General features: G+C 34.2%; 1 protein-coding gene across 1 annotated transcript in view; it reads right to left on the bottom strand.

Moving 5' to 3' along the window:
* The window catches only part of Stag1 (STAG1 cohesin complex component), a 322,421-nt gene that overhangs the window by 192,907 nt on the left and 116,086 nt on the right, over positions 1–13,428 (bottom strand). The window contains exon 4 of the mRNA XM_059268454.1: positions 10,682–10,846. Within this exon, the coding sequence (XP_059124437.1) occupies positions 10,682–10,846 (165 nt within the window). The remainder of the gene's footprint in view (positions 1–10,681; positions 10,847–13,428) is intronic.

Raw genomic sequence — 13,428 nt, 5'->3', positions numbered from 1 at the left:
AGGAAGCAAGATGTGAAGGCAGAACTGGGAAAAGGTACCAAGCTACGTGGCTAAGCATAAATAAGAATTATGGGTTAGTTTAAATGTAAGAGCTAGTCAGTGGTAGGCCTGAGCTAATGGCCGAGCAATTTTAATTAATATAAGCTTCTGAGTGATTATTTTATAAGTGGGCTGCGGGACTGCGGGGCCTTGGCAGGACCCGGAGAGAAACTTTCCAGCTACACCAACAGAGATTTTTTTCCTTCCATAGGCATGGTAAACAGCCCAGTTTCAGTTGGAATATGAAAAATAGATATTTATCTTTCTTTAACCCCTTCAAATTAAAGAATGGAAATGAGAGCAACTAGTGAGATAGGAATAGACAAACTGTACAATGCCTAAAAATTGATAAAATCTCAAGTATTGCAGAAGGACATTATGTGACTGCTACAAACAAACAAACAAACAAACAAACATAAACCCACAAGACTAAGCTGGGAGTGGTAGCACATTCCTTTATTCTCAGCACTTGTGAACCAGAAATAGGCAGATCTCTGAGTTTGAGGCCAGTCTGGTCTACAGAGTGAGTTCCAGGACAATCAGAACTATTACACAAAAGAAACTCTGTCTCAAAAAACAAAACAATCACAGAAAACCACAAGACTACCCATAACCAGCTAATCTTAAGGTTTCTATTACTGCAGTGAAATATCACAACTAAAAGCAAGTTGGGGAACAAAGAGGCTTATAATTCCACGCTGTAGTCCATCACTGAAGAAAACCGTGACAGGAACTCACACAGGGCAGGAACCTGGAGACAGGAGCTGATAATGAGGTCATGGAGAGGTGCTACTTACTTACTGGCTTGCTCCTCATGGCTTGCTCAGACTGCTTTCTTATAGAACGCAGGCCCACCAGCCCTGGGGCAGCACCACCAACAATGGGCTGGATCCAACCCCATCAATCACTAATTAAGAAAATGTCCCTCCCACAGGCTTGCTTACAGCCCAATCTTATGGAGGCATTTTCTCAGATGATTCTAGTTTATGTCAAGTTGACATAAAACTAGCCAGGACACAGGCTGAAACCAACTTGGCCAATTGGAAAGATCTCTTTGTTTCATTATAAAAGTAGTTCCATATCATGAACTTTTCAAAATTCCTACTCCCAAAATGTATCTGATGGCTTGACACATCTAGAAAAGCCAACTTAAGGACATAAAAGAGAAGTAAAATCCTATTGTGAAAAAAAAAAAAAAACCCACTCCTGGAATTCACTGCACCTTAACTTGTGAATAAGCCTCTCATCCATTAAATTCAGCAATTAAAATGAGCTATCCAAGGTAAATTTCCCACTTTATTTTTCTCATTTTTTAAAAATTAATAAACCTCAACTCCTTAAAAATAAAGCCAGAATAGGTTTTAACAATATTTGAGCAGAGAGTGGAAATACATTTCTGTTAGGCAAATTCATTACTACTGGTGCTCTCATTAGAGATTTTAAATGAATGCATTAGTCTGTGTAGCTGGAGATGACTATAAATTTAATAGCTATGATGTTGGAGCTTCCTTGATACTAATGCAGAATAAAATTAAGAGTTAAGAAGTTTTTGAGTTAAGAATTTTTTATTTGGTATGTCATTTGAGAAATGCATACCTACACTACAACTACTCTGGTATGCTCCAAAAGAAGGCCTAGAAGCCTTGGAAGATATACTAGATATACTAGTAGAGTGAGTAGACATCTACATCTTTATAAAATTAAGTGGCTATTCTTCTTTGTAAGCCAAGCATATGTATAAAAGATGTGGTCATTAAGAACAGTTTCCAGTTTTCAATATAGATAATGGCATCTCAGACCAAATAGCAACACTCCACCCTCAAAGACAAAGTAGACATATACGTGTGAATTATAGCTTGGACTTTGAGATAACTGGAGTATCTTAACCTGCAGAGAACCTCAGCAGCAGGTAATAACCAGTATCACTCAGAACAAAATACATGGCCAGTCTACTAATGTACTGTTTGATTTATTCAAAGCTAAAACTCTAGCATGATTGTTAGAAACTTGATTTAAGAAGACAGAGTGAAGAGCTATACTTTCTCACAGTTTTTAGATCCAGGCAAATTCACCAATACAACTTTGAATGAAAAGGAGAACAAATCCCTTGAAGAAAGACTTCTTCTAAACTACTTCAAGTTTATGCAGTTTATCTCCCTCTAAAGTGTTACATCCATTAGGGGTGTTATATGTTGTTAAAAAGAATTATCTACACTTTCCTATAGTAACAGACACTGTCTCTGGGGATTCTTATTGCCTGTGTTATCCAAAGAGAGGCTTGCAGAGGTCAGGTAATAAATGGACCTTTCTGCTACTCATTAAAATATGTTCATATTCTAGTTTAAAAATGCTAAAACATGTATCATCTATAAATACTTTCTAACATTACTGCATACCAGATAAGACTGTATGTTTTGCCATGTCTCAAGTAAACCAAGACACTCTTAAGATGTACAACTATTCAAAGGAGTTCTTGAAGTCAATCACAATGGACTATTGTTTTCTTCTTGTTGGATAGTTAAGTTGTAATTTCCTAAATCTATGTTGTAGAACTGCAGGAGGAAAACTAGATACTTCTATTAATTCATAAGGCTACAAATTAAATCTTAAGTTATACTAACAAGCCTTTTAAATATCCAAAGGTCAACTTTCCACTCTATTTCTTTCCTTAAAATCAATTTCTAATTGTTTACACTATTTCTATGTTCATGTTCTCAAGAATTTAACATTGACTTCAGGTTAAGTAACCATGTACTAAGTTCAAAGATTTTCACTACAAGTCTCTTTGTAGCCCTCAACCAAAGTTTAGGGATAAAGTCTAGAGACAGTAAAAAATTATTTCAACATATATTCAGTTTGTTTTAGCAACGTAGAAATAAACTTTTTACATGAAAAGTTTTGCTTTATTATGATTAAAGCTAATGTATGAAGAACATATCCTAAGCATGTTCACTCTAAGTTAAATAATTTTTAATAAAGAATATCATCTATACATGGATATGGACTTGTGTGTCATTTGTTTTATTTGTTCATGTATTTATTTATTTTGATTTTTGAGGCAGAATCTCACTCATGATTTCTGTAGCCGAGTCTTTCCTTGAATGCAAAATTCTCATGCCTATACAATTTTTCTGCTGCTGGGACTAAAAGCATGTGCTATTACACTTCATTTAGTATGGTATTTTCTACTGCAACTCTTCCTGATAATATATAAAAGAGCACTTTAGACAGAAGCAAAACACACTTAGGTTCTTCCTTTAAAATAAAACTAGAACACAACATTTCTATATTTAAACATCTACAAACAATATGAATGTTTACAAGTATATAATAAAGGTTAAGACAAGCAGTGGTGGTGTACGCCTTTAATCCCAGCACTCAGCAAGCAGAGCCAGGGGAATCTCTGTGAGTTCAAGGCCAGCCTGGTCTACAGAGTGAGTTCCAGGACAGGCTCCAAAGCTACACAGGGAAACCCTGTCTCGAAAAACCAAAATAAATAAATAAATAAATAAATAAATAAAAATAAAGGTTAATTTTTCCTAAAAATATTCAGTGGTATAAAAAGTAGTATGTATATAAACAATCATTCATAACCACATAAACATATATGTATGGCTATTAGTTACAAACAATAACAATTACTTCTTTGCTTACTTGTTCTACCCAAGAATATCAGCATACAATGTGATACAAAACGACTTTAGAGAAAATAATGGGAGAATATTGTCAAACTCACAAGTTATTTTAAGACTTGAAATTGGCAAGGACACAAAATATAATAGCAGCAATGTGTTCAGTAAAAGTTGAAATCAGAAAAAATAGTAGGTAACTTTTTGATGTAATTGAACAAAGGGGTGAGAAAAGATACTATTTACTTATTTTATCAATCAAAGGAAGGGTCTTGCACATGCTAAGTTTTCTACCACCAAGCACATGCCTAGTTCTGAGAAAATTGCTAATTTGAGGTCCTAACCATGACTCCAGGTCTATGAAACTTAAATATAGTGAACAATTTTAACCCTCAACTAGTAAGAAGCTTTTATAATTTACTGTTTTAAAGAAGTTAAACAGAAACAAAAATATTACAGCATACCTACTCTGATTACTTTAAAAATAACTATGCGCAAAGCTATACAGAGAAACCCTGTCTCGAAAAAACAAACAAACAAACAAACAAATAAATAAATAAAATAACTATAGTATGGAAAATGCATATTCATTCTCTCTCTCTCTCTCTCTCTCTCTCTCTCTCTCTCTCTCTCTCTCTCTGTCTTTTTTGCTTTTTGAGACAGGGTTTCTCTGTGTAATTTTGGTGGCTGTCCTGGATCTTGCTCTGTAGAACCAGGCTGGCCTCGAACTCACAGAGATTCCCCTGGCTCTACCTCCCAAGTACTAAGATTAAAGGTGTGCACCACCGCCACCCAGATTGCATATTCCCTTTTATAGCATGCATGAGTGCAAGGAAGCGAATACATAGCCAGAGACTACATTTCTATGTTCACTTTAAAACAGAAGTTCCTATCAATGGAATGGAAAAAGAAGGAACTGTTTTTTTCTTTCACTAACTGCTCCCAAACAACGTGAAGCCTCAAAAATTGGGAAGTTTAGAAATTGGAAGAAACTTGGAAACCTGAATTATTTTACGAAGGAGAAAAAAATGCAAAACTTACCACTAACTCTGATATAAAATGGTTACATAAAATGAGAAATTGTCCAATACAATGAACTACTGATCTTAAGATGTATGAATTTTGTTTTAGTAGCACATGGATATCAGCATGAGTAATTTTTTTCTTACTTCTAAAATTGGGAAATCCATGAATATTAGAGTCAGGCAAGTTTAGTTCATCTTGTATCCCTTGCGACTAATAGTGTAAAAAAGTAAAATTAGTTCTCAAGCAAATTTTGTTAAATGACTAAATTAAAAGTATAACTGTTGACAACTGGGGATACAAAATGAAAAATATTAATGGATTACAGGAAATTATCTAAAGTGCTTAGTAACTCATAAAAACTAAAGTTTAAAAAAATCAATTAAATTCATAGCTAACATGTTCCAAATTTTCACAAATGTTTACTGACATGGATTTTAAAAGTCAAAATGCCTACGGGTATGGTGACACACCCCTTTAATCCCAGCACTTGGGAGATAGAAGCAGGCAGATCTCTCTGAGTCTGAGGCCAGGCTGCTCTACACTGCAAATTCCAGGACAGCCAGGGCTATCGAGACACCATCTCAAAAATAATCAGAAAATCAAAATGTCTAAATCAAAGTCTCTCATACAAATATTCCCACAGCCACACTAAGAAAAAATTCTTTTAGTGAACAACTAAGTCAAACAACTAGGGATCACCAAGACTCTTACCTTTCAAAGTCATCCCATTGCTTTCACTTTGTAAAACAGTGATATTTTCTTTCCTTAGTCACATGCCCTAGTAAAATTTGTAGCTACGAAAGACTAGGTTGTGACCATAGAATGTTTTGACTGTTGTAATACCGATGGGTTTCTAAAATACATTAGTATTTTCATTTTGTACCACTAAACATCAACCAATGGATTTTTAGTCCAGCCATTCAACAAAAATTTGTTCAGAGTTAATTGTACTTTTTTTTAGACTTTGCATTGGGCACAGGGACATCCATAAAACTGATATCCATTACTTTCCCATGAGATTCATCAAAAATAGTTATTGGTGTTTGACTCCAATCTCAATATATCCACAAACCATTATCTAAATTGCTCCCAGAAAGAAACTGACCCAAATGTAAATATGATCAAGCCACTTGTGCTAACTGTTCATTGTCGCTATACAGAACAATACAGGTTTCTTATTTAATTTTATGCATGGTGAAGGAATTGTGGGGGCTGGACAACACAACATGGACTACTCATGTGAAGTCAGAAAAGAACTTGCAGGATTTAATTTTGTCCCTTCATCAGGTAGATTTTGGAGGTCGATTTCAGTTCAATAGGCTTGCCAGTTAGGAGTCTGTATAAGTTGAGCCATCTCACTGGCCTAAATTTTTTAATGTTAATTTTCTATTCAGGAACTCTGATACTCAGTTCCAACACCATAGAAGAGTTTCTTTTGAAATTTTAATACAAGTATGTGTATCTTCTGTAAGAATGGATACATCTGCATCTTTTTAACTACTGCAGCTCTTCTATTTTGTTTGGGTTTTCATTATTGTTGGTTCAAGACACTGGCTATGTGTTCTTTTGAGTAAGTAATAAACAGTAGTGAAATGCTTGGTCCAGAGAATGCATCTATATTTCACTATGAAAAGACACATTGAGAACTGTGGTTTTGAGGAAAGTAACATTTACTGGGAACAGAAGTTTTTCTTTTCCCCCCATTTATAAAGTTTTTACCATGGGTATAAAATAAATTTTATAAACACTCTATACCAATTTAGATGGTATGTATCTTTCCTGTAACATAATTATTTGGTGCATTATAGTACAAGATTGTCTAATATCAAACCATCCTTGCATTCTCAAGATAAATTTGCATTTCCTTGCCATTATTCTCTTTCCTCTTGCCTTCTCTGGGCTACGCAGTAAGGACTGTCTAAGGAGAGGCTATTATTAAATATTTTAATAGTGTCCAAATTTCCCACAGGAAAATTAATTTCCTGAATAATGCATTTCAACAACTTATTTTCAGCTTTTAACACTGTCTTTTTAAATCTATTCTTGTTTGATTTATTCCCTATTTTAATTTACACATATCTTCTTTTATTCTTCTAGCTTTTTAAATTTACTAATTTATTATTCATCCACCTTTAGCTAATATTTTTCTGATCACTTCTGTTCATGTTCAAAAATCTTAAATACACTATAACTGTAGACCTTCCTTTAAACTTAGTAATTTCACAGACGTCATTAAAACAGCATATTTTATCTAAAGTGCTGTTCATATGGCTTATACTTGTCCTGATTCTTTCTTCATCTTTTTATTTCCTACAAAGGAAATTTTTAAGATATACTATCCTGTAAAAACTAAGACCCTTTTGAGTATTTCGGTTAATTTTTTAACTTATAACTGTAGGAATACTATGTTTAATAGGCAAACCAAAGGACAGCTTGAGATACAGGATATCTGAATTACTTTTCTCATTGTGGCGACAAAATCCTAAAGGAAATATAAGAGAGAAAAGATTTATTTTATCTTTCAGTTTCAGAGGATCACATGCTAAGGAAGACATAGTGAAGTCCATGGCAGAAGAAGCCAGCAGCAGAGACATGCTCACAAAATGGTTAATCAAAAAGCAGAAGAACAAACTAGAAGCAGAATGTGGAAACTTTGAAGTCCTACCTAATAGGTACTAACTTTGGCAAGCCAGTCCTTACATGCTAAAAGTCGCACAGCCTCCAAAAATATCACCATGAGCTAAAAGAAGCAGCTCTGAAACACAAGACTCTAAAGACAGTTCACATTCAGGTCACTATATGCCTACCCTTGTCTAGCAGCATTTGAGCTTCCACTGTCGGAAAGGATACTAAGGACCTTACTTTTAAAACAAACCTGCACACTCTCATTTTTAGGAAGTAATTTAAGTTCTTTTTAACCCACAAATGTCAAGTTCCTGACTACCATTAAGTGCTTCTCTATCATAACTCAAATTTTATTCATCTGTGGTATTCTTCTATACAAAATACATAGTATTCTTCTACAGAAAAAAAATACACATTTAGTCTGTTTCCAAACTCACTGATATTGTCTATTTCCTCCCCACAACATGTTTGTTTGAGATAGAGTATAGCTCAGTCTTTGATTACAGGGATACAAACCATGCATGCTTTTTATACTCTCTATAGGACAGTTTATCATGACTTTACATTTGAAGTAGGTAGGTAACAAATAGCAAACTTGCCATGTCACTGTTAAAGGAAGGTCTTTGTCAATCATTTAAACATGCATGACCTTGGCTTAGGAACCACACACAAAAATTTGTGATGAAACAATTCTACATTTATATTTTAGAGGTATAATAAAAATGATCAAAAGCAGCACTTTTAGGAGCATAATATTATATACAAATAAAATTAAACTTGCTCAATAATCATGGCCAGGTTTTGTGAGACAAAGACAAATAAATCTGAAAAATCAAAAGGAAAATCCACAGTAAAAATGCCACCAATAGGTTGCAGTATGAAAAATAAATTCACTAAAGTAAATGACATTAATTTTATCATACCCAGTAAGAAAAATATGAGTACTAAATTATAAAAACAGTGAATAAAAGTTGAAAATAAAACAATAAAATATTTTAAATATTATATTAAAATCAAATTCTGAAAAATGTGGTATCCTGAAAAGCAATCCATATTCAGAAAATGAATAAGAATAATATGCAAAATCTTACCCTGGTCAATATTTTGTTTAAAATATAGATAGGATTTTGCACTATTTTGTGACTGGGAAGATAGGTCATTTGATAAACTGGCTGCTATACATGTGAAAGAATCAAGGTTCAATCCCCAGAACCTATATTAAAACAGGGCTAGAGAGATGGCTCAGCAGTAAAGAGTGTTGTGCATGGTTGCCAGCATCGATCTCAGGTGGATTACAACCTCGTCTCCAAGGGAGCTGATGCTTTCTTCTGGATTCTCAGACATCTGTACTCACATGTGCACTCTACCACCAACACTCATACATACACACAAAACTAAAAACAAACAAACAAACAAATCTTAAAGAAAGTGTACACTACCACACCTAGCCAATTTGATAATAAAAGTAATATTGATAATAAATGCTTTGTCAATATTAAGTTTAACATTCAGCATTAAATATTTAATATTTAAATTTTAAAATTTATATTAGATATGTATTAAAGTATTTATATAAATGAAGTTTAATATGAAAAATACAAAATTCTGAAACTATTGAATTTATATGAAATTCACTTCAATTCTTTCTAGTCAAAATTGAGAATAATTTATTTTAAAAATCAGTACTTCTGTAGCATGTTAATATTTCTCTCTGAAAGTATGATGAATACACAGTCAAACTTAATGCCTAAAAGGCACTCGGTTTTTAAAGTACATTAATATAATGCACAATCATCTACTGCTTTGGATAACTGGGAATTCAGTTTTCGTTGTACAATAAAGAATCTTACCAGTATAATCCGTATTGTTGCTTGCCCACACAAATTAAAAGACCAATGACACATCAATATACCAAAAAAGACAATATAAAGTTAATTCCTCTAAGGGCCTCAAAATGAAATACAAATAAAAAATAAAAGGTAAAATAATGACACACTATGTTGGTCCTGAATATAACTCTATTTCATAAAATATCTAAATGCTTTTCACATTTAAATTGAAAACACAATTTTAAAAGTAGCAAATGAAAAATTAAACGAAGATTTACCTTATTGCTAATCACTGGTTGTCAAGGAAATGCAAATTAAAATAATACTGATTTAAATTATCAAATAATTTTTAAATATAAAACACCAAAACAAAGAAACTGAGCATGGTTTTACACATTTTGTTTTGTTTTGTTTGTTTTTTCAAGACAGGATTTCTTTGGGTACTCTTGGTTGTCCTGGAACTAGCTCTGTAGACCAGGCTGGCTCTGAAAGCAGAGATCCGGCTTCTCTGCCTCCTGAGTGCTGGGATTAAAGGTGTGCATCACCCCTTCCGGCCACACTTCTTTTTTATTACTTGGTTATTTATGTGTTCTTCTGGCAGAATGGCACTATGTAGCACAGGCTGTCCTCAATATTGTGAGCCTCCTGCCTGGCCACCAGAATGTTGAATTTCAAATTTGTATTCTACACCCAGCATATTCAACTAAACACACTTTCAGGTTTCTTGTGCATTTTATTATTTCTTATACTTCCTATGAAAATTTGCTTCTTAAGCAAAAACTTTCACCCGTGTTATTTTCAAATGACAAATGTACAGAGAAAAATATGAATAATTAATATACTTTAATAGTAAAAAATAATATAACAACATGCTAAAGGAATGGTAAAATAACTCTGGTTTATCTTTTTAATGAAGTTATCAATAAAATCATAGATTACCAAACAATTGATTGTTGAATAAATGAAATAGAAAAAACAGTAAACAGATTACTAAAAGATCACTCTGGACTAAGGAGATGACTCAATACATAAAGTGCTTCTTGTATGAGCATGAGGACTTGAGGCTCAGAGACACAGACAAGAGACACACTTACCCCACCCACACACACCCCCTCACATACACTCTTCCTTCAAATACCCTGAAATCCATATTACACATATCAAATCAGGCTCAAAAAACTATAGCAAGGCAACAGAAATTGTCTTGGGCATCTCCTACTAGTCATTTTGTTTGGTAAAATTGAAAGAATACCTTGAAAATAAACAAAATGTTCTCTGTAAGCTAACCTGAAAAAAACCTACAAAGAATGGCCTTTTGGTGCAGACAAATATCAGTTATGCAGAGGTTAGAGGAATAACAAAGTGGTGGAACACATGCTCAGAATATTTAAGACCCTGGGTACAAAAACCATCACCAAAACCAGACACTGACACACACAATGTGCCTGAAGTGTCAATGTACACATTAGCAGATTCTACATAGATTACTGATTGTCATGTTTTATACAAGAAATAAAAACATTTAAAAATTACCTGCATTGCACTTTTCCCCAGTTTCACCACTTCAAATAATGTGACAGGGTCCCCATCACCATTCTGTTGAGGGTGTCCGTTAGCTCTTCCACGACCTGCCCCTCTAACTCCAGCTTCAATTCTGCTCTTTTCTCCTGGAGATTTTCGAGGTTTCTTATTTGTAGACTGAATTAAAAGATAAAGAAAAATTACACTAAATGAAGACTTACTTCTGTTTTATATAAACAAAGGTGTTTTGAAATACTATAGGTCATAGATCAATCCTTACACAAAAACAAAACATTTAAAATTTTTTTGTAATCAAAAAATTACAGTAGAAACATCAAAATTTAAGTTTATAGAGATATGAAAATAAAGTTTAAAATCTCACTAGGTATTTTATGTAACAATGTTTAATTATTTAACCACATCTACTCCTGACTTCACCATCTTTATATCTTTAATATACTCTCCTGCATCTTGAGAATCCTAGTTCACTAAAACATTCTGAGAAATCTGCATTTCGAATTTCTTTCTCTACTGAATTACTCAAAAATTTTTAGTCTTTTCAACAAATATTCAGTGGGCATTCTTGGAGCTGTTCAAGATACCAGGGATACAGTAAAACCAAAATAGTTCTGCCCTGATGTAGCCTAAATTTCACCTACCTCCTGCTCCCAGTTATTTCTTTTTTTTGTTTTTATAAGACACAATCTCAATAGCCAAACCTAACCTCAAACTCACTATGTCACTGAAAAACCCCAAACTCCTGATCTTCCTCTTATCTCCCAAGTGCTGGTATTACAAGCATGCACCATTGTGCTGTTTATGCAGTGCAGGGATAGAAGCCATGGCTTTGTGCATGCTAGGCAGACATTCAGCCAACTGAGAGACACCCCCAGCCCACCAGGTTTTTCAACATTAATACTACCTACCACTGTATCTTAAAGCCAGGGGTAATAAGAGAAATATGTTTCTCACTTTATCTAATTGCTTCATCAAACTAACCAGCATCAATTTTGCTAAATATAAAATTAAAAGAAATAGACATTATCTATTTCACCACTACTTTCTACTCCCAGTTATTTCTCTTTTGTTTTCCAAGACACAATCTCATATAGCCCAGGCTAACCTCAAACTCACTAGGTAGCTAAAGAGTTTCCCAAAATTTTTTTTAAAAAAAATCACACAATTTTTTCCTTTCCTCTCAGGTATATTGTCCCTTCCTATATTTATTGTCAATTGGTTTTAACCAGAGTCTTGGTTAAGCATCCTTTCTTTGCAATCATTATACTTTTTTGAATAATTCATTAGAGCCCCGTTCCAACAACCAATTTTCTGCCTCTTGTCTCCAGATCTATCCTTATTTATCTTACTTTATAACGCTGGAGCTGGCCTTTGTAAACATTATTCTATTGCCATCTGCTGCAATATTAGCCTTTATAAACAAAGGCACTGTAGGAACATTACACAGCACAGCAGGGTGTGTGTGTGTAGTGGTGGAGTTCTCTACATGATTGAGCTCTGTCAACTCCGCACAGTTTAGAGTCCTCCTAGCACTATCATAGTCATCAACTTCCTTTTTTGTTTGTTTGTTTGTTTGTTTGTTTGTTTGTTTTTGGTTTTTCAAGACAGGGTTTCTCTGTGTAGTTTTGGTGCCTGTCCTGGATCTCACTCTGTAGACCAGGCTGGCCTCGAACTCACAGAGATCCTCCTGGTTCTGCCTCCTGAGTGCTGGGATTAAAGGCATGCTCCACCACCACCGGCCAACTTCCATTCTTAAGAAGCAATAACAAGCTAGACAGTGGTGGTGCACACCTTTAATCCAGGCACTCAGGAGGCAGAGGCAGGTGGATCTCTGAGTTCAAGGGTAACCTGGTCCACAGAGAACATGCTGTCTATTAATTTTGTTATTTATGTAGACATCTGGAGCATTTCATTTTTACTTTCAATGTATTTCATAAGCCATCTATAGCAATACCAAGAAAATATCTTGGTTGTTTTTTCTTTATAGCTATTACATTCCATTGCATAAAGTTTAGTCATTAACTTGCTAATGGACAGTTCTTTTTAATTCTTTCTTTTATGCCAGAGGAGGTTAGAGGGTGGCAAAGAAGACTAAGCCTCTCTTCAAGGATGTTAAAGATTGCTAGGTGAGGAGGCCCTTACACCCTGCATCACTTGTCCCCTTCTGAGTATATTACAGGCAGTTCATAGTTGCTGAGAGAGGGGGGCTTTTATGTAGTTTAGTTGCTTATAAGTTGCCTGTAAATAATTCCCCTCCAAGCTCCTCAAATATCTCCAATTAAATACATTTGTGCTCAAAGCTAGATGAGTGTAATTTTATCTTTGATGACCTATCTGGAGTGAATAGATGTTTGATTGTCTCCAAAGAAGAAGGTTCACATACCAATATTTAAGAACCAGATGTTAATTGTGGGGCACTATTACCAAATATTTATAAACTGAATCAAATCAATACAAATCAAGGATAATCAAACACAGGCTGAATTAGGACATGCTGCAGAGAAAAAGAAAGAAAGCACAGAACAAGTAGAATGCTTAGTATGTGGTTGGCCCCTAACTGGAAATTAAAGAAAAAATAATTAGGAAATTTTGAGTATAGCCTGTTAATTGAATTATGGTATCAGTTTTAAATACCCAGGTTTTGAGCACTATATAATACCTAATGTAATGCCCTTGCTCTTAGAAAATATGCACTCAAGTGTGTAGAGCTCACTTGACACCCATACAATATAGAGTAGTGG

This window comes from Peromyscus eremicus, chromosome 7, assembly GCF_949786415.1.
Source record: "Peromyscus eremicus chromosome 7, PerEre_H2_v1, whole genome shotgun sequence".
NCBI lineage: Eukaryota > Metazoa > Chordata > Mammalia > Rodentia > Cricetidae > Peromyscus > Peromyscus eremicus.
The sequence above is the reverse complement of the archived record's forward strand: the minus strand, read 5'-3'. Positions and strand labels throughout refer to the sequence as shown.